A 21,496-nucleotide genomic window follows, 5' to 3' on the forward strand; every position below is an offset into this window, starting at 1 on the left:
TACACCAAACGGGGCCAACATGCTTTATCTGCTGTGATATTTGCTTGTATCTGGGAAGCTTTTGCAACAATATGATGAGTCGCATTGTGATATAGCTTCCAACCAGGTTGAGAATTTTAGTGCCAATTAATATCCTAGTTTTACTTGCCAATTTAGGTGCAGCGGTGAGCCTAAAATTCTCAAATCACAAAGCAGTAAAAAACGTGTCTCGTCCACACTTTGGTCTCAGGGACCACAAATCACAGAAAAATATGTTCTGCCTTTGTTATCATTGTGTCAAAATTGGCATCAGCCTAGTAAAAAAGGAAGAAAAAAAAAACAAAGTTTCAAAACTCAAATAATTGAAGAGGTTCTAGATGCTATAATCTCTTTTGCATAAAGAAAACTCATGATTCATAAAATTATAAACAGATCATAATCCAATTATGCATCAAGTCTGACGGTGATCTCTACTGGATAAAATAGATCATGACGTTACGAACAGATTAGCTGAAACAAATAATTTCGTAGAAAGTCATGAGATGGAAGACCACTTTGATAACAAGGCCAAAGAATATAAGAGAAGCACTTCCAATATATAAGAAACAGAGCTAACAGTAAAATGAAAAAGTTGGTTGTAATGCCATCTTTTGGGTCTGGCAATCATTAACAAACACTCCTTACAAACCTACTGATTTCACATAGCCAGGTGCTCCAATGAATAAAACCAGAGCGACTCGATTATCGGCCACCACGTCCACGTCCGCGGCCACGACCTCGGCCCCGACCACGGCCCAAAGGCTTCCCTGAAATTAAAAGAAATGAAAAGATTGAAACCAATAAACACAATGCACCAAAGGCCAGTAACTGTGCTATGTGCAATACCTGCAGTGGGCTTTTTGGGTTTGACGCGCGGTGTCTCTTCCACCAGCAAAGTCTCGAGATTCAAGCTATCAGGTAGAATGTAGTAGCGGATGTTGTTACCCCTCACGCTTAGGTGATCAAGAGTAACTGGATTTTTCCCCTTCACTGTCAATTTCACCGTCTTCAAATGTGTGTTCATGCTAATATCCACACCTACAGCAAACCATCCAAACCATCAGTGCTTATATATGTGTTTGCACTTCTCAAGTGTTTCCAAAAAAGCACCTTCTCGCTCTTCCTCATGGTTTTGACACAACATTTGAAGGCCCCCTGAAATTTCTAAAAATTTCTAAACTTTGAAAGGCTTTTGTTAGTTACATTACATGGTGTATCTTTAATGTGAAAATTCTTTGTGCTCACCCTGAAATTTTGATGAAAATTTGGGTAAAAGGGAGGAAACGATGGCTTAGTCTAAATGTGTGATAGTTTTCAAAACCAGCAAAAGTCCATGTATGTAATCCGGTCTTTTGGCAGCTACTGATATCATGTGTCGTAAGCACTCCAAATGAAAATATGAAAACGACCAACATATAAATGAAACTGACCAAGTAACTGTGCATTTTTTATGGCCATTGGATGATCAAATAGAAAATATATATGAGTGAAAATTATGCGAGGCACCTAACAAAACCTCCAAGAAGTAAACTCATTGTCGGGTAACAAAATGAAATGATTATACAACTGTCCACCAATGACTTGGCCTTATGAAGCACGGATACTCCGAAATGGCCACCGTACGCGTATCGGATATGGATACGCGTTCAACACGGCAGAATACGTATCAGATATGGCAAAAAAATATCCCAATTTTTTTTTTTAATTTTTTGAATTTCGGATACATTTGGGATACGCGAGGATACTTCAAGGATACACTTGGGATACTTTCGGGATACGGCGAGACGAAAAAATAATTTTAAAAACTTGTAATGGGGTCAAAGTGTAAAATAGCAAAAGCTATTTAAAATAAACAAAAAAATCAAACAAACCCTAACCTCTATCGCAAACAGTAGCAACAACTTTTAGGAGGAGTCGTCGTCGTCTCTATCGCGATTCGCGACCAGTAGCAACTCTAAGTCATCGTCGTCGATCAAGGTTCACTCTCGCTCTCTCGCTCTCAATCTCACTCTATCTCTCCCTCTCACTGTACTAACCCCTTTGAATTTATTTCTTTTTTTTTTCTTTTTTTTTTTTGCAGCTAAGCTAAGCTACTAGTACTCACTTTTTATTTCTTCAAAAGACAACATCAAGGAGCCTTGTAAGGTATTTTTTTTTATCATTGAAAGGGTAAATTCCCCCAACCCCCCCCCCCCCCCAATTTGAATTGCATTATGGTTGTTATGGGTGATACTATATTGTTGGAATTGCTTAAATTTAATTGAATTGCTGAATTTTTTTTTTGATGTTCATGCCAAAAGACAACTACATTAATGTTTTGTTTTATTTCTTTACCAAATTTATAAATTTTAGGAAATAAGTTCGGGAACAGGGAAATTTAGATTCAACAAGTGGTACACCAATGGAAGATGATCATGCTCCTCTTTTGTGTTATGTTACAAAAATAAAAAAAATAGGAGGAGGAGGTGGTAATACCAAGTTTAAATGCAATTACTGTCGAAATAAGTACAAGGGGTCATACTTTAGGATCAAAACACATTTGTTAAAACTTTCTGGCCATGGGAATCTTTCTTTTTTATCAAGTTGTCTTTTGCTTTAGATTTTATTTTTATACATACTACATTACTAAAAATTTTAAAAAATAATATTTTTTACGAAAGCATCTCCGCCATACCCGTATCCTAATTTTTCAAATTTTACCGTATCGCCGTATCCATATCGTACCCTACCCGTATCCGTGCTTTCTAGGGCCTTAGGATAGTTCAATAAAAAAAAAATACATAACAGCAAGTAATTTAACAATTTTTTCATCCTAGTAGCGATAAACTTATCAAAGTACTCAACAAGCGTCAGCCCAAATTACTCGAGATCAGGCTATGTAGTGAACCATTTATTATAACAATTTCATGTCTCAAACTCCTCAAGAAGTTGTGATCTTTGACTGGGAGGGAAAAGCAAGCAAAGTGGGACAGAGGATTTGGGTTAGTAAAACCAAAAGAGCTCAAATTCCCAACACAAGTCAATTTGTTCGTGCAATCCCAAACCAAACTAAACCGTGTTCGTCATTACCAGTGAAACAAAATCGAAAAATTACAGTATCCAATCAAAGTTTACACAAACAATGCATGATTCAGTGCTTTCATGGTAAGTTTGATTGCTTAGTTTGCGCCAAACCACACAGAGTTGCGAATTAACAAAATCGTAGGGTTTAACAAAATCCTAATGCGATATGAAGTCGATTCGAAAGAATGAAGAAATAGTCGAGAGAAAGACCTGTGATAGTTCCGTGAACAACAGTGCCGTTTTTTAGCTCGATTGAAACGGTCTCATTGTTCAACTTCATCAAGAATCTACAGAAGACGAACCAGGAATCAAATTACTGAAGCGTTCCAGAACAAAGAAATTAAAGAGGTTTGTACATACAAATGAATGAAATCAAGGTAGAAATGAAAAAATTGACAGACCTAACGAGCTTCATCGTCGATTGCAGGAGAAGCTGAGAGAGGATCAACTTTACTTCACTATTACTTTGCTTTCCTGCTTTTTTAGGGTTTCAAAATGGAAGATAGGTCGGTCAAGAAGCGGGATAACCGAATTATACAAACTGGGAGAGTGAGTTTGTAGCTAAATTAGTTTTTTAAAAAAATAAAATAAAATAAGTTTTTTAGTTTAATAAAATAAAATATCACATTTTAATTTATAATTATTATAATTTTTTTTTCACTAAAAAGTTAAAAAAATTAAAAAAGTTTAAAGTCCTTTTCAAATCAAGTTTTTTAATTTCAGACTAAAATAATTAAAAAAAAATCAAAAAAACTAAAAAATCAACTCACTTCCTAAACTAAGCCTATATAATTGGGAAGGATTTCGCTTCTAGACTGTAGAGAATGCTCACCCAAAAATTTATCAAAATTTTATTAAATATCTTATATAGGTATGAGACTTCTATCATATAACAAAGCTGTTACAAGGCTCGAAATTTTCAAGCTCGAATTTGCCCCTAATCCAAAACAACGTCGTTTTGGATTATCTTACCGGTAAAAGAATTGTAATATATTTTACCGATAAGAGAATTTTATTACATATTATCAGTAAGAGAACTCAAAACGACGTCGTTTTGGATTATCTTACCGGTAAAAGAATTTTAATATATCTTATCGATAAGAGAATTTTATTACATATTACCAGTAAGAGAACTCAAAATGACGTCGTTTTGGATTTCGAGCCAAACGATTTCAAGCCCTCAAACAATTTTCTATCATGTAAATTTTATGCGGGTCTCACAATGTGAGAGTTTTGATAGAAATTTTAATAAATCTTTAAAGATGTTTAACATTATTCATTTTATTGGTAAAAATTATTAGATAGAGATTTTTTATGTGAAGCGTGTATAACCGAATTCTTCTTTGTTTTATTATAATGCTTAAATTTTATGATATTTTTTGGTAATTGTCCCTAACTTACTTCACTAACTACTTTAAAAAATTGTTTGGAAAAAAAATTAATTTAACAATAAATTACACGGATAGGTTTTTTAAGAATTTTAATTTATAAAATAGTTCGCTCATTTTTTTGTAAATAATAATTTGTTAGTTACGTGGAAGACAAAATAATATTGTCATTTTTTTTTTACAATAAAATTTTATTTTATTTATTTGTTCTTATAATTTCATTTCATTTGTGTTAGTTCCATTCTAGTTAACCTTATGAAAAATAATGTTAGTATAATTATGTTAAAATTGTGAAATTTGTAATATTTCTTAAAACTCTAAAAGTGGTTAATGTAATTTTCCTCCAAAACAATTGCATGGTATAACAATCAAATTCGAACCCAAACATCATATCATGTCTATTAAGAGAGTGTCGCACTTATCAAATTAACTCTTTAATTTTTCTGAAAATAATTTATTTTATGAAATTTAAATTTAAAAACCATTTTCACTTATAAATAAAAATGATGTGCTTTGATTTTTAATTTTTTTTAAACGTTTACTAGCCATACTATTCTTTCCTCTCTTTTTTTTTCGGCTTTGTAATGCTACTGTTAGTTTATCAATTTTTGCTTTGGGAATACCTTCTTCTTTTGGGCTTTTGGGGGTGGGTCTTAAGCCCAATTACAACTGAAGGGAGAGAACCAGGCCTGGGTTGCCCTATCAGTTTCTGACTGTGATACCAATTTCGTACACCCCCAAAAAATTAGCAATTGAATTTTGTTTCTCATTCTTTTATTTTTTTAAATTTTTTTTAGGGGCAATCTTTTTGGGAAATTCGACAACACATACGTACCATATATCCTGATTACGACATTAATGGCCTTTAATTATAATTTATTATAATGTTAGTTATGATCATTATATTTTATAATTTATTATAATATTAGTATATTAATTGATATATATAGTATTATTCTTTCAGTTATGATTAAAAAGATCTTTAATTAATTTTTTTATTATGAACTTTTTAAAAATTATGACTAAAATAGAATTTTTTTTGCTAAGATACTAAAATAGAATTTAATTATAACATTTGTGATAATTAATACCACAAGTTTCATTACTTATATTGCAGTAATCAACCCCAAATAAGGTTTTTTCTATATATATATATAAAATAAAATTTAAAAAAACACACACACAAGGCGTGTATAATACCATGACACATTTTTTTATAGAGTTTGTTTGAGAATTTATTATTTAAATTTTTGAAAAATTACCAATAGGTTCTAATAGTTGAAATTAATTTTCAAAAAGTCTTATTGAAAATAAGTCTTAATTAAATTGCTGTTAACAATAATTTTTTGTAATAATTTTTTATATATGTTACTAAAAATTGACAATTAATGACTTTATTTGTCCCGACTTTTATAATTTGTCCCTAAAATTTACAATTAATATTTTTTTTTGTAACGAATTTTTTAAACTATCAATGAAAATCGAAAATTAGTGATTTTTTTGTAATGATTTTTTTAAATTGTCGCTAAAACTTATAATTAATGATATTTTTTATGACAATTTTTAAACTGTCGGTAAAAAATAACAATTAATGATTTTTTAAATATTGTTTAATGAGAAACGTCATTAATTATCATAGAATCTATTGAATAATAAGCCTACTTATTGATATTTATACATAAATTTCTCTTAATTTTAATTTTTTTTATAATATATATATATATATATATAAATAGAGATAATGACGTAATCAAATATTTAGAATTTTTATTTATTTTATAATATAAAAAATAAAAATAAATAAATAAAAAACACCCCCCAAACGGTTAATTAATAGATTGTTCCCAAAAAGCGATACGGTGACTGCAGTGTCCCTACCTCCATCGACAAATTTTAAATCTTACAAAAATAGTACAAAAGTTTAACTTTCATTGACAAGTACAGATATTGACAATGAAGCATGTTGGTGAAAAAATTAGAGTAAAATTAAATGGAAAAGACAAAAATTTATAATTAAACAAAAAAATCATAATTAAATATTACAAAATAATTTCATAATTAAAAAATTAATCATAATTAATGAAAAAAATAACGTAACTAAAGATATATAATATGTGGATGTGTATAATAGAATTCTCTAAATTATTCAAGTAAATATTACCTATTATGACTCCGCATTTTTCTTGAAAAAATTATCAATCAATGGTAATTTTTAAAAATTATTTCACATTAATAAAAAAATTATAATTATAATTATTAATATTTATAATATTTATCACCTTTTGATAATTTTTTTGCCTAACTATTTTTCCATTTTTCTTTTCTTAACATTTCCTTCTTTCTTTTTATTTTTTATAATATAAAAACAAATACTAACTTTTTTTGTTTCCATTTTATTAACCATGCAAGGTAAAAGACAAATTATTCTTGTATTCTCTCTTCTATTCTATTTAGGGGGATTTTTTTTAGGGTCCCTAGTATTAAGTTTTTAGAGCATAAAAAGGATATTCAATATTTTCATAATATTTAAGGTCCTTCACACATCAATCCAAAGAAATTTCAATTCAGAGAAAATTAAAAAATTTCTCAAGTTTGCACAAATTTCTCTGGTTTGCACAAATTTATCTAATTTGCAAATTTAACTGGTTTGTACAAATTTCTTTGATTTGCAAATCTCTTCAAACTTTCATTTCAGACACTGAAACTAAAATGTTTTCATTGGAGTTCGACAAAATAGAGCTGATTGTGTGGTTGTGTTTCACGGCGGTGGTGGTTGTTGGGCTTTCTAGCGGTGGTAAAGATTGTGGTGGTGGTGGTAGTTATGTTGAGAGAGTGAACTTGGGTTGTTTTGCATTGTTCGACGAGCTTGAGACGACTGCGAATGGTGGTTCTCATAGGGAGAGTGTGTTGGCGAAGAAGAGTTGAGAATTTTGATATGGAAATAGGGGATTGTGATGAGGGTTTTGATTGATCGGCATTTTGGGTTCAAATTGACATCAATGGAACTACTGGGTTGTGAATGGAATGGAAGGGATGATTGATTAGCTCTCTACTCTAAAAAAATCACCATTACAGAAAAAAGAGAGAGAATATGGGTGATGTAAGAGAGGGGCTCTCTCTCGACAATGGTGCATGAGGAAACTCCACAATTTCTTCTCTACTATGGTGGACGAAGGCAGCGGCAGAGAAGAATCAGACGACGGCGAAGGATTAGATGATGGCGGAGGTGGTGGAGCATGCTCTCAACTTCGATGTTGGCCAAATGCAGAACGGAGTTTGATTTGAAGAAATCAAATTTCTCTGTGATATATGCGTATCAGGGATTGAGGGACCTTAGACATTACAAAATAATATTGTGGATCTCTTCCATTTGACATTATAAAATAATATTGTGGATCTCTTCTATTATTAAAAATGGAAGAGAAATCTTAAACTAATTTTCCCTTCTATTTATTCAAACTTAAGGGAAAAAACACAATTTTTTTTCTCACTCATAATTTATATAATCATTTATTTTCCTTTTTTTTCTCGTGAGTTTCATGTTAGGATTCATTTGATTAAAGTGAATGACAATTTTATTTTGTTATATGCTTAGTTAAAATGAAATATTCAAATAAAGGTCATGGTGTTTTTAATCTTTTCATATTAAACAAAAATTAGATTTTTTTTTTCTTTCTTTCTCGCATTTTTAATCACCTTCATCCTAACCAAACTCTTAAATAAATAACATTAATGTATTTAACTCATTTTTTTTTTATCCCATACATAAATATACATAAGAAGCAGCTTAAAATATCCACTATTAGGGGTAAGCAGCCAATATACCGACATGTCAAAACCGATCGAACCGAACCGATCCGCCGCATTATGGACGGCTACATGATGATAAGCGGACGGTTACGAATTGATTTTCTCCAATCCACTAATTTGGCGGACGGATGGCGGATTTGAGATTCCTTTGGCCGCAACTAAACCGCCAAACCGCGAGCACCCCTAGTAATTTATAAGACTTTGTGTTTTCTGTTTGTTTAAATATTCTGTTTGTGTTTTCAATTAAAAAGGAGTTTAAATATTCGGTTGAAAAAAAAAATTCAACTTGAATATCTTTTTTGAATTGAAAAAATTAAATATATTATTTATTTATATTTTTTGGTTTTTAAATCTATCTCTAAAAATAATAAATAGAAAATATTGGTTTTTGTTTTAAAAAATAGATAACTGCTCTGTTCATGGTTTTGGTGGTTTGAATAGTTTTTATATTTTAAGAACCACAGATTGTAATACTTTATGTGGATGAGGCAAGTTGTGATTGTAGTATACGGATGAGGCATGCAGTGATTGTGATATTCTAAAGTTTCAAACTTTCTTGTTTTGGATGTGACATGCAGTAATGGTAATATTTTTTTAAGTTATTGACTGTAATACTTTCTTCTTCTTTTTTTTGGAGGAAGTACATAAGTTGAATTCTGTTGAAAATTTATAAAATTTTAAACCGTCAAATCGATTTGTATCAATCCGTCAAACCGCCAATCCGCTTAATCCACATCCGTTGAATTGATGGACGGATGCAGATTGATTTTCTCCAATCCGCCAATCTGGCGGACAGATGGCGGATTGGAGGTTCCATGGCAGCAACCGACCAGCGCCCACCCCTACCCACTACATATATTTTTTTAGTATAAATTATTAATAGGTCATAATAGTTGTACTTAATTCTCATCAAATCTTATTAAAAATAAGTCTTGTTACAATTGTCGCTAAAAATAATTTTTTGTGATGATTTTTACACATATTGCTAAAAATTAACAATTAATGACTTTTTTGTCACGATTTTAATAAATTATCACTAAAACATACAATAAGTGAGGTTTTTCTATGATGAATCTTTTAAACTATCGCTAAAATTTGAAAATTAGTGATATTTTTTGTGATGATTTTTTTAAACTGTCGCTAAAACTTATAATTAATGATATTTTTGTGACAAAATTTTTAAACTATCGTTGAAAGTTAACAAATGTTTTTTAATATTATATAATAAAAAATATCATTAATTATTATAAAATTTATTGGACAATAAATTTATTTAATAGGATCTACATATAAGTCCCTTATTTTTTAGTGAGCGAAAGTCAATTAAATCATCCTACCCACCCCCACCTAATTCAACTCCCGCATGAGGGGAGTTTCTGCCATTTGGGATTAGACCTTCAAGAGAGTCACAATATCCACTGTATTTAAGAATTAATAAAACGTATTCATTGTGTTTGGTTTGTATTTTTTGGATTAAATTTTTTAAAAATTGACTTTTTTATTTTTGTATTTTTTTATTTTTAGTGAATATTTTTAAAATTTTAATTTTTTTTTTACTTTTTTAGATGCACCTTACTTAGATGTATCTAAAAAGTAAAAAATTTGTGAAAAAATATTTTAAAAAATTAATAAATACATAAAAATATAAAAAATGTACTGAATTCTTGTATTTTTTTTATATTTTTGGTAGTTAGTGAATTTTTAAAAGATTTTTTTTACAATTTTTTTACTTTTTAGGTATATTTATGTTAGGTGTGTCTAAAAAGGAAAAAAAATGCTTAAATTATAAAAAAAATTTAATAAAAACAAAAAAATACGAAAAATAAGAAAGTAGAATTTTCTGAAAAGTGTTTTAAAAAACTAAAAACCAAGCAAGGTAATTGTTATTATTTTAGTATAATTATTTCTATATATATATATATATATATAAAATAAAAGAAAGTCTTCCAGTAAAACATAGGAGTCGTTTTTGATAACCTTGAGCTAATAAATTAGATAGGGTTTAGCTTGGCTCCAGTTGGAGATTAAGATTAGACCCGTCCAATATGTACCGGAGATCTACTTTTGAGTCTCGTTTCGATAATTCGAACTATTTATATTTTATGATTCGTTGAGTATATTATTTATGTAAAAAATCAAGTCGATTGGATAACGATGACTACGTGTTCAAATTAATTTTGTATTGAAAAAATGAATGATAAGAAAATAAACTATTCATATAAAATTGATTCAAACATGTAGTTTTCGTAATCTGATTGATTTGATTTTTTATATAAATAATATAGTCAATAAATTTTAAAATATAAATAATTTAAATAATCAAAATAGTACTAAAAAATTAATCCACTATACAAACTAGACGATACAATTTTGATCTCATATATATTAGGACAAAATCTCACCTATCTTTGCCGTTGTTAGTTGGGTTGGGGGTAGGAATATCAAGCAAGCAAGGGATGCTTACAAAGACCACCAACTACCTTTCCATTTCCATGCATGTATGGTACTGAGTTGACATGTTGCGTAACAACGACTTTGCGTAACAATCTTGTTTCGGGAAAATTACTCAATAATTTTATAACTGTTCATATTTTAAGTCAATCATTAATTACTTAATTTTATATTATTTTTTTATTTTTAATATAAATCGTGAATCTCTACATCTTTTTACCAATTAAAATTTTATAAAATATCATATATTTATATTTTGAAAATACTAAATGATCACCCCTTTTTCGACCAATTGTTTTCAATGCCTTGTAATCCTCCACCAATTTCGTTATCATTTTAACTCTTCATTTGTCAAAACGTAGACCTTTGGGTTCAGGATTCGAAGAACACTACTTGCGTGTTATATTGAAATTATGTAAGTTATTTGAGTTGTTTATATTTTTTTATTTATTTTAGAGTTTATATTGTTTGAAGTGTCTTAAATAAGTGTACCTTTTGTCTTTTTGAACTAAAAAATTGAAAAAAAAATATGAATTTTGAGTTAACTTTTAATGTGTAATAAAAAATTGTATAAATAAAGTGTATAGTGGAAAAAAGATGAGTGGTTGTATAGCTGATCGGCTCCCCAGCATGTCTTATCCAGAAAATAATTGCCTCCTTCGGGGAAAAGTGTTTGGATAGTGATAGTCGGTCTGTGGGGGCCACCATGGGTCCCATTTTAATAATCTGAACCGTGGAATATGTACAACTTGTCGAGTATTATAAGCCTGTAAAAAATCAAGTTGATCGGATATCGATAGCTACATGATCGATTAGTTTTTTTCAACAATTAACTATCATACCATCCGTTTTGTTTATACAAAACTAATTTGATCATTTAGTTAACGATATCCAACCGACGTGATTTTTTACAAACATATATTACTCGACGAGTTCTACATATTGACGGTTGAGATTATCAAAACGGAACTCTTAGTGGGCCCCAAAGGCCCAACATTAGCATCAAACTTTGTGCCTTTACCTATGTAATTTTTTTTTTCCCCCCCAAAAAGTGTATAATGTCATTCATGCTTCACAAGTACGGCTGACAGCATCCATCAAATTTTTGTATTATAAAAATATATAAAATATTTTTTTAATATTTTTTATTTGTGAATAGTAATGTCTTTTTTACTTTTTGTGTAACTTTTTGACTTTTTAAATTATTTTGAACTTGTCAAACCAGCCCTTAGTATATTTTTTGAGACTTATGTGTAAGCCTTAATAAATGGATTTGGATTTAACAGGTCCTATAAGAATTAATGCCCTATTTTATCAAACACTATTAAAAAAAGTTACTAATTGTTAATTTTCAACAACAGTTTAAAAAATTTGTCACAAAAAAGTCACTAATTTTTAACTTTTAGCGACAGTTTAAAAAATTCGTCATAGAAAAATGTCACTTATTATAAATTTTAGCGACAATTTATAAAAACTGTGACAAAAAAAAAAATCACTAATTGTCAATTTTTAACAACATATGTAAAAAATCATTCACAAAAAATTATTTTTAGTAATAATTTTACGAGAACTTATTTTCAATATGACTTAATAAAAATTAAATCCAATTACTAAGACCTATTGATAATTTATCCTTAATATGACTTACTAGATAAAAATATTAGTTTAAATTGATTACTGAAATGCTTTTTATTTTTATTTTTATTTTTAAATTATCAATTTTTAACTTATAATAAAGATACACTAAGTAACACCACTCTTCTCAAGTTTTCCCCTAAATTATTTGGTCCAAACTCACCTAACTTTCCTTGATTTAAAAAGAATTACTGTAATCACTGCGACAATGTCACAATTTTATGTTTTTAATTTTATTAATTAATTTTGAGTGATTTATCTAATTTTGTACGTCACTTGAACCAAATTGCACTGCAATATTATAAAGTGTATCTTTCATCTTTCATTCAAAGTATCATGTCAACTAATACAAACGAAGATTGAAAAATGTTCATTGTCACATGCTCTCTGAAATATTGCTGCATAATTTTTTCTTGAAATTATTATTGAGTTTTGTCAAATTTTAATTTAAACAATTAAATCATATTTTATTCAATGAAAATACTATTTTACTTCTCAATTTAAATCACACACACCATCTCATTAGCAAAAATGTCAGCATTTCGGATCCAAAATAGAACTTTTAAATGTTAATTTGTATTTTTCTGTATTTTTATCAAATGCCAATGGTGTCTGTTATAGATTAAAAATGTTCATGTTAGAATTTTTAAAAAAAAATACTTTTATTTGTTAAAATTTATTCACATGTGAAGAATAAAATTAAAATAAACATTGGGAAAAAATTATAAAAAATTAGAGTTGGTTAAATTAAAAGTTCACACAACTAGCAATTTAAAAAATTTACTTATCAGCTCTTCCATGTAACACGGAAATAAGATCACGAGATTTTTTATTAAAATACAAGTTGAGAAAAACCACCTCATTTAAAAAATAAAAAATACCAAATTCTTTGTCACTAGTATTTCTCTTTACTTATTAAATTTTTTTAAAAATAATTTTCACGAATCAAGAGTTTTTGAAAAAACAAAAAAAAAATTATTATAATTAAATGATGGTAAAACAAATTTTGTAGCATGGTTCTTCCAGTTAGGAAAGAGAAATTTAGTCATAAACCCTTCCTAATTTCATTTTCTTGTTAAATGGGGGGGGAAGGATACTTATAAAACCCCCTCATAATTATAAATTTCTGTATGAAAGACAAAATTTATTATTTAAATATTTTATTTGACTATTATACCCTCTCTTTGTTCACCTTTTTTTTTACAGCTCTCTCTTTCTCTCCCTTCACAAACTCGATGGTTGTTCATCGTCTTCGCGATTTTCATTGTCTATAGGCATTACTCATCCTCACCATCGACTGGCAACCACCATTTTTTTTGTCAAACAACCACCATCTCAGATTTAATATCTACGAACTTATATTTGAGATCAATAACTTCAAATTTGAGATTTAAAAAAAAAAAAAACTTAAGCTGTGTTTGGTTAGGTGTTCCAAATACATTTCTACCCACTGATTTGAGTGTGGTGTTTGTTTTGAGCTTTCAAATTATAATTCCACACCCACTTTTGAAAACTCCTTTTCAAGCGGGAAAATTTGGCTAACCTGGTCGTCCTCCTGGACGTCCAGCTGGTTGGCCGGAATAGTATTCTTTTTCTTTTTTTTTGGCACTTGTTATTTTTATATTGTAAATAAAAAATATTTTCTATTTTTCTTTTTTAAATAAGCTTTGAATAGAATTTTGGTTTGGTTATGAGATATAAATTTTTGAATCCAATAACTTTCTAATTTCAAAAACTCAAATCTCCCTCTAAAACTCTTTTCAAAACTCATGACCAAACAAAATTTTCATACTTAAATCATAATTCTAAAACTCACAAACTCAAAATATAACTCTATTCTCAAATCATATTTAGAAAACTCTAGCAAACGCTACCTTAGATTTGACAGAAAAATGAGAAATCGATATATTGCAACGAAAAATCAAGAGTTTTTTGTTTGTTTATTCATAGATCTAGAAGTAAAATTTGACACTGGTTCGTCAGTAAAATTTTATTCTAGTTAACAACATGCTATTTTACTTAATGACAGTAAAATTTTACTTTGAATCATAGTAAATTTTACTTTGATTCAGAATAAATTTTACTCTCTTTTTTTTTCGGATTACATTTACTATGATTCAAAGAAAATTTTACTATAAAACAAGTTACGATGATGGTTTTATAGGAGAGTATTGTGTCATAAACCAGAATAAAATTTTACTGTTGGAATAACAAAACATTATGAGAAGAAGAAAGAGAGATAGAGAGACAGAGTTCAAAAATACAGGATTAAGAGGAGGGGAAGGATGAGAAGAAGAAGAACAACAACAAGAAAAAGAGAGAGAGAGAGAGAGAGATTATGAACCATTAGAACCAAATAGAGAGAGAGAGAGATTATGAACCATTAGAACCAAATAGAGAGCGAGAGTGAAGGATCTCAAATTTGAGGTTTGTGAACCGTCACAAATCATCATTTTCTAGCAACGATGAAAATGAATGATTTCAGATCTGAAGTTGTGGATAAAACAACTGATGGTGGTGATGAAGATGGTAGAGAAAGAGTTCCATGGTGAGCAGCGGTGGTGCCGATGGAGGGCATCGATGGCGCCGATGAAGAGTAACAGTGGTAAAAGCTGAGATGGAGCTTTTAAGTGCATTAGGGCCGAACTAGACCCAGGTGTAGTGATGGGCCGTTTTGTGGGCCGAGGTAAAAAGGGCTTAGTGAAGAAGACCATTGCGTTAGAGGGGTTAGCTCGGCTGTGGTTAGCCCGGTCCAAGTGATTGCAGTCACTACGGTCGGAATGGTGCTTATTAGCTCGGTCATAGTATTTGGAGCCGAGATTTGGGCTTCTGGTGGTAGAGTTTGTCCTTGTTAGCTCAATTAAGACTTGTTGTTGTCAGCGCGATCTCAACAAACAAAACCAAGGTACAAAGCTACATGTTACAGTGAAGGCGTTGGATTAAGTATGACAAAGGTTAGTTCGGTCATACTGTCATCTAACTGAGGTAAAACTATCTCACTTGGTTTAAGCAGTGAAGGAGATGTTAAAGGATAAGCATTATCTTTCAGTAGTGTGATTCCTAGGAAGACTCTACATGGAGGAATAGAGTCCTCCTAGGATTGTGCCACACGGAACCTATGAAAGCTTATAACAGAACCTATGAAGGAGGTAACATACAACTTTGATTCTCGAATACACAGAACTTTCGTCTATTTGTCTATTTTGCTGACTTAGGCATCAGAGAGGTATCTGGCACACACCCGCCGGCTAGCTCATGTTTGTGTTTTCAGGGAGTAAAGCGACATCATTTGGAGGAATGCAAGCTTGATCAAAAGGATCATACGAAAAGAATTATTTCATGCTCGTACAAGAGCGAAATAGAGAAAAGAGAGATTGAGATGAGAGAGAGTGCTTGCAATCTAATACATATATATATATATATATATATATAAGGGTATTATAATAAAATAAATAGATTTTAAAATATTAAGAGATTTTGAAAAGTTTTATATAAATTTTTTTTTTTTAAAAGACAATTTAAACAGTGACGGGGCTATAAGTAAATCCCCGTTAGGAAACGGTGTGCTACCCGCCATCCGCTTTGCAGCTACAATCGTCTGCCGCGTGCGAGTGAATAGCATGACAATGCATCTAACAGGTGGCCCAGATTTCTCTCTCACACACACACACTTACAATCAGTTGTTTTGATTTCAGAGTGAAATTGAATCCTCAAACATTCACCATAATTCTCTCAACTTAGAGAGAGAGAGAGAGAGAGAGAGTCATGGGGGATGAAGGAGAAGAGCAACAATCTCCATTAATGGGAAGTTTCAATGACCCTGATGAAGAAGAGCCTTTTAAAAAAACTGGTAAAAACTCTTTCTTCAACTTCCCATGTATTGCATACACAAGTTTTTCAATTTGGTAGCACTTGATTTCATTCTTTTCAATCTTGGTTGAAGTTTTTTAACTATGAAATAATGAATGAAGATGATAATTCTGATTCTGTGAGAAATCCCCTGAAAGACATTGAATTCGAAGGTCGGTAGCAGCTGGGCTATAGCTGGTGGTGGTTCGTTCAATTACCAGACGACGCATGCAAACAGTAGCTTCGTCTGCTCGCCGCCGCACACGGCGGAGAACCACCTTACTCGAACGACCCGGAGCCTCCGTACATTCACTGCTGGTGGTGGTGGAGGAGGTTAGTTGGGCAGAGTGGGGGACAATCGCCTCCACTGACTTTCGTGAAATTACCCCTATAGCCCCCAAATGAAAATTTATATCAATTTTAGTTATGGGTTTTCAAATTTATTTTCAATTTGCTTGTCCCCACTGTTTTTTATTTGTAAATCAGATTACACCACTAATTGTTATATGTATTTGTACTAGCGGTGGGTGTAAATGCAATGCATTTATAATTGTACATCTAAATTTTTTGAGCGATTTAAGGAATGAGAATTGAATTAAAAAACTATTAATTAACAGTAACTACTTAGAGTTTTGGCAACTACCAATTTAGGAGTATTTTGGGTAAAATGCGTGACAAAGTTTTGAGCAGTGTGTATTATATAAAAGAATATAACTTATCTCAACTCAATGTGTATATCTTAAAATTAAAAATTATGATTTGGGAAGTCTCAAATTTGGACTGAACTTTTGTGAACCCAAATTAGGTTTGAACTCGGAACATTAATAGGATGCAATTTTCATAATATTGTGTGAAAGTATAGAAATTTAGGGTTCAAATCCAAGTATTTATTCTTTTGATTATCAAATTGTAAACTAGTTTGTGTACAATTTAAGGTAAAGTTTTGCTTCAATTGAATAAAAATCTTGGCTCTACCCCTGCACGGTACATCTACACTTCAGTTGCATTTCCCTATCAGTTGTGGTTCATCAAGTTAATGTCATCATAATAGGATTGTGTATGGTATGTATTAATGGCTGCTGATATATAGGACTAGCACTGGCATGTTAGTTAAGTTAACCTTTTCTTTTTTCTTTTTTGGTGAAACAATTAGTTTGTTGCAATTGAATACAGTTTTGTTATATAAACGTGTGTATATGTTCTGCAGGGACGGTATGGACTGCAATGGCGCATATAATAACTGGAGTTATAGGGGCAGGAGTACTGTCCCTTGCATGGAGCACGGCTCAGCTAGGCTGGATTGCCGGTCCTCTAACGATGGTGGTCTTTGCAGCCATCACCATCCTTTCTGCAAACCTTCTCTGTGACTGCTACAGATGTCCTGATCCTGAACATGGGCTCACCATAAACCGATCCTACACGGAAGCTGTTAAGTTGTATTTAGGTCAGTGCCCGGTTTTTCACTGCTTTAGAGTTCAAGATGTGTTTGGATCATGGATTAGTGGAGGGGGAAATTGAAAACAAATATCAATGCTTAATTTTCAGGAGAGAACAGCAAACGATTTTGCGTATTGTTTTTTCAGGAGAGCTTATATGGTTGTGGAATTGCATATACTATCACAGCTGCTGCCAGTGTGAAGTAAGCATCTAATAGAAATGGAAAAATCACCCCGCTTTCTATTATTTAGTGCAAAACGGACTCTTTCATTTTTATTTACTTTTTGGGTAGCCAAATGTAAACTTTATCGAATGCTAACTAACAACATCTAGTTTAGAAATTGAACAATACAACTCTCAACAGATTTATGATACAGGATAACGTGGAAATTATTTTTCAGTTGAGTTCAAATTAATAGATGATTTATGATATTTGGTTATTGTGTAATTGATGCAGAGCAATTGAAAGATCAGATTGTTACCACAAAGAAGGGCATGAGGCTCCATGCGAGTATGGGGATACTTTGTATATGCTGCTATTCGGAGCTGTTCAGATTGTAGTGTCTCAGATACCAGATTTCCATAACATGGCATGGCTCTCTGTTGTTGCAGCAATCATGTCCTTCTCCTACTCGTTCATCGGATTGGGACTTGGCATTGCAAAAGTTATTGGTATGCCTTAGAATTGTCTTATTTTTTTCTTTCTTATACACTATGGATCTTGAATTTGTGAAAGTTGTAAAAGAAAGGGAGTTTTAAAAAATAAATAAAGTTGTTGGTTACCCATAAAACATTAACAGCCTCCTTAAAATCCAAGATCCAAACATAGTAATGTGGAATTCACAGCCTCCAGTTTACAAGAAACAATGATGCCATTTTGGTTAATTAGAGCAATATCATTATGCCATGGAACAAAAGGTCTTGTTCTACTTCTTCAAAAACCGTACAGAAAACGACAATTTTGACATTTCAACCAGAAATGCAGCTGTGTAGACATCAAAAGTTTCTTATTTTTGCAATTGCAGAAAACGGGGAGATCAAAGGGAGCATTGGAGGAGTCTCAGCTGACAGTGCAGTTGACAAACTATGGTTGATCCTTCAGGCACTTGGAGATATAGCTTTTGCCTATCCATATTCAATCATTCTTTTTGAGATACAGGTATGTTTCGAGCAACGTAAATTCTAAATCCAGTCATTGAAAAAAAAAAAAGCTGGTAAGAAGAAAGATACATTGAACTTGAATGCAAAAGTAATTGTGATTCCTTTGCTGCAATGAAGGACACTTTGAAGACACCTCCCCCAGAAAACCAGACCATGAAGAAGGCTTCTACTGCTTCTATCTGCATTACCACATGTTTCTACCTCTGCTGTGGATGCTTTGGATATGCAGCCTTTGGGAGTGATACACCGGGGAACCTCTTAACGGGATTTGGATTCTATGAGCCCTATTGGCTCATTGATTTTGCTAATGCTTGCATTATTCTACATCTAGTTGGAGGATATCAGGTACCACTACCTATTCCATGTCAACTTGATTGTGTTATATTTTGCGGAAAACGCTAGGAACCTAGTTGCCGAGATCTATCGACCAAAATTCATAATGAATGTGAAATTGGGTTAAAAACTGAGAAATTTCTCAGTTTTGTGAAACTGAGATTTTTTATGAAATGATAGTTTGAGAAAGTGAGAGAGGATAGAGAGAGAGAGAGACAATGTATTATTTGTCTGTCAATACAATGTGTGAATTACAAAGAGAAGGCACTCTCTTTATAGAGAGAATTATGGTGCATTGGATGCTCACCGAAAGCATAAAGATGATGTCAGCAGGATGGAAAATGGTCCACACCCAATTCTCCATAGTCATCAAAATTCTTCAGAGCAGGAAGAAGAGAGAAGAAAAGCGCGGGTAGTGTCAAGAATATGCCTATGTTTGCGTTCAGCACGGCCATTTTGCTGGGACGTGCCAGCACAAGAACGATAAGGCAGTGTACCATGATGCTGAAGAAAGGAAAGGAAATCTGAATCCCGATATTCCATAGCATTGTCAGAGCGAAAATTTTTGATGACTTTGGAGAATTGGGTGTGGACCATTTGGGCAAATTCAGCAGGATGGAAAATGATGTCAGCGGCGCACGTTAGCAGAGAGGGCGTGCGGCGCACGGTAGCAGAGAGGGCGTGCGGCGTATAGTAGCAGAATGGCGCACGCGGGTGTACAATAGCGGAACGGCGTACGCGGGTGCACAATAGCGGAACGGCGTACGCGCGGCTCACGGTAGACGAATGGCGCACGCGGGTGCACGGTAGCAGGTGCGGCGCACGAAAGGGCAGAGTGGAAGGCGCGTGTGAGCGTGGCAACTGAAGCAGAGACGCGCCGAGCAAAGAGGCGGCGCGTGAGAGCGCGTGAGAGAGTTTCTGGTGACGGGCTTGGTGCCGTTGGAATCGTAAGGAGATTCCGAGCTGTTTGGTGTAGTTCCACTGTGTACGGGACTAGGCACCAAAATTGAAGAATGCTAGAATTGTATTACTGGGCTCTGATACCATGAAATGATAGTTTGAGAAAGTGAGAGAGGATATAGAGAGAGAGAGAGAGAGAGAGAGAGACAATGTATTATTTGTCTGTCAATACAATGTGTGAATTACAAAGAGAAGGCACTCTCTTTATAGAGAGAATTATGGTGCATTGGATGCTCACCGAAAGCATAAAGAATAAAGCATAAAGAATAAAGTAAAGTGCTAATAATTAAAGCTATACACTAATATTAATATTACAATTATACACTAACATTTTAGATGAATTTCACAGTTTCATCCCAATTTTCAGTTTCTAGGTAAAAATTCTCAATTCTTCCATGACTTTTTACCAAATCTTTCAACGGAATGATATGACAGTGGGATTTTTGCAATTAAAAAGGCATTTTGATTGACTCATTTGTTTAATAGTGAAAGTTTCACGATACAACCACATCATTATGTATAAGTTTTTCGTATTTTTTTTGTTGTCTTTTACGAATATTATGACCAATTTCATTTACATTTGTTTGCTAGGTATACAGTCAGCCATTGTTTGGATTTACAGAAAGATGGTTCAGCGAGAAGTTCCCAAACAACGGATTCGTGAATAATTTCTATCCCTTTAAACTCCCATTGTTGCCGGCTTTTCAATTGAATCCTTTTAGGCTATGTTTTCGGACCTTTTACGTTGTATCGACAACTGTGATTGCAATGGCCTTCCCTTACTTCAATCAAGTTTTGGGGGTCTTGGGGGCCTTCAACTTTTGGCCTTTGGCTATATATTTCCCTGTGGAAATGTATTTTGTGCAGAGGAAGATTAGGGCTTGGACAACACAGTGGGTTGTTCTTCAAACTATTAGCTATGCTTGCTTGATTGTCTCAATATTGGCCTTCGTTGGGTCAGTTGAAGGACTTATAGCTGCAAAATGGAGCTAAAACTCTAGTATGTATAAGTTTTTTCAAAATTTGGAATAGATCAATAAAATTCATACAAAGGTTCTCTTACAATTGAGAGATGTATGGCATTTTTATTGTTTTGGGTTTTGTAAGTGAGTTTTTACTAAATATACATTTTTTAATTGAATAATACTCAGTGTACGCATTATGCATGCAATTTTATCATATTTGAAATCTTTAGTCGGCAAAAAGAGAGAGATTAAATACTAAAGTCGTTACAAGATAGATACTATTGATTTATTTATTTGTTTTTTCTATTTGCTGCTTGAAATTAGTGGATACATGAGTATTTGAATGGTACTTTTTTTAAGGGTAAATTATAAATACACCCCTTAAAGTTCAATTAAAATACGAATCGTTCTCTGTGATTTTAAAA

General features: G+C 32.1%; 2 protein-coding genes across 3 annotated transcripts; one reads left to right on the plus strand and one right to left on the minus strand.

Moving 5' to 3' along the window:
• Window positions 1-556: 556 nt before the first annotated feature.
• LOC114314765 (small nuclear ribonucleoprotein SmD1a) lies at window positions 557-3,638 on the minus strand. The gene is made up of 4 exons (XM_028261247.2): window positions 3,483-3,638; window positions 3,292-3,368; window positions 865-1,056; window positions 557-785 (listed from the first exon to the last, which is right to left on the minus strand). Exons 1-4 carry the CDS (start codon window positions 3,494-3,496, stop codon window positions 721-723), a joined length of 348 nt encoding a protein of 115 aa, XP_028117048.1. The 5' UTR covers window positions 3,497-3,638; the 3' UTR covers window positions 557-720.
• Window positions 3,639-15,885: 12,247 nt separating this feature from the next.
• LOC114314763 (putative amino acid permease 7) lies at window positions 15,886-21,171 on the plus strand. Of its 2 annotated transcripts, none has more exons than XM_028261243.2 (7): window positions 15,886-16,216; window positions 17,423-17,659; window positions 17,761-17,854; window positions 18,110-18,324; window positions 18,678-18,811; window positions 18,931-19,158; window positions 20,698-21,171. In XM_028261243.2, exons 1-7 carry the CDS (start codon window positions 16,132-16,134, stop codon window positions 21,097-21,099), a joined length of 1,395 nt encoding a protein of 464 aa, XP_028117044.2. In that variant the 5' UTR covers window positions 15,886-16,131; the 3' UTR covers window positions 21,100-21,171. The 2 variants fall into 2 exon arrangements, with proteins under 2 accessions (XP_028117044.2, XP_028117045.2); XM_028261244.2 differs by having other exon boundaries at window positions 16,065-16,548.
• The last annotated feature ends 325 nt before the right edge of the window (window positions 21,172-21,496 follow it).

The sequence above is a fragment of the Camellia sinensis genome, chromosome 8 (genome assembly GCF_055761805.1).
Source record: "Camellia sinensis isolate YWXY chromosome 8, ASM5576180v1, whole genome shotgun sequence".
Classification (NCBI taxonomy): domain Eukaryota; kingdom Viridiplantae; phylum Streptophyta; class Magnoliopsida; order Ericales; family Theaceae; genus Camellia; species Camellia sinensis.

What these genes read in the sequence shown, in the direction of transcription:
- LOC114314765 (XM_028261247.2), bottom strand. An exon ending in TGTTCACGGAACTATCACAG is followed by an intron (nt 1,057 to 3,291) that starts GTCTTTCTCTCG and finishes GGTTTGCTGTAG; the next exon opens with GTGTGGATATTAGCATGAAC. An exon ending in ACCCAAAAAGCCCACTGCAG is followed by an intron (nt 786 to 864) that starts GTATTGCACATA and finishes TTTTAATTTCAG; the next exon opens with GGAAGCCTTTGGGCCGTGGT.
- LOC114314763 (XM_028261243.2), top strand. Translation starts at nt 16,132, where the DNA reads ATGGGGGATGAAGGAGAAGAGCAACAATCTCCATTAATGGGAAGTTTC. An exon ending in AGAGCCTTTTAAAAAAACTG is followed by an intron (nt 16,217 to 17,422) that starts GTAAAAACTCTT and finishes TATGTTCTGCAG; the next exon opens with GGACGGTATGGACTGCAATG. An exon ending in ATCTAGTTGGAGGATATCAG is followed by an intron (nt 19,159 to 20,697) that starts GTACCACTACCT and finishes TTTGTTTGCTAG; the next exon opens with GTATACAGTCAGCCATTGTT.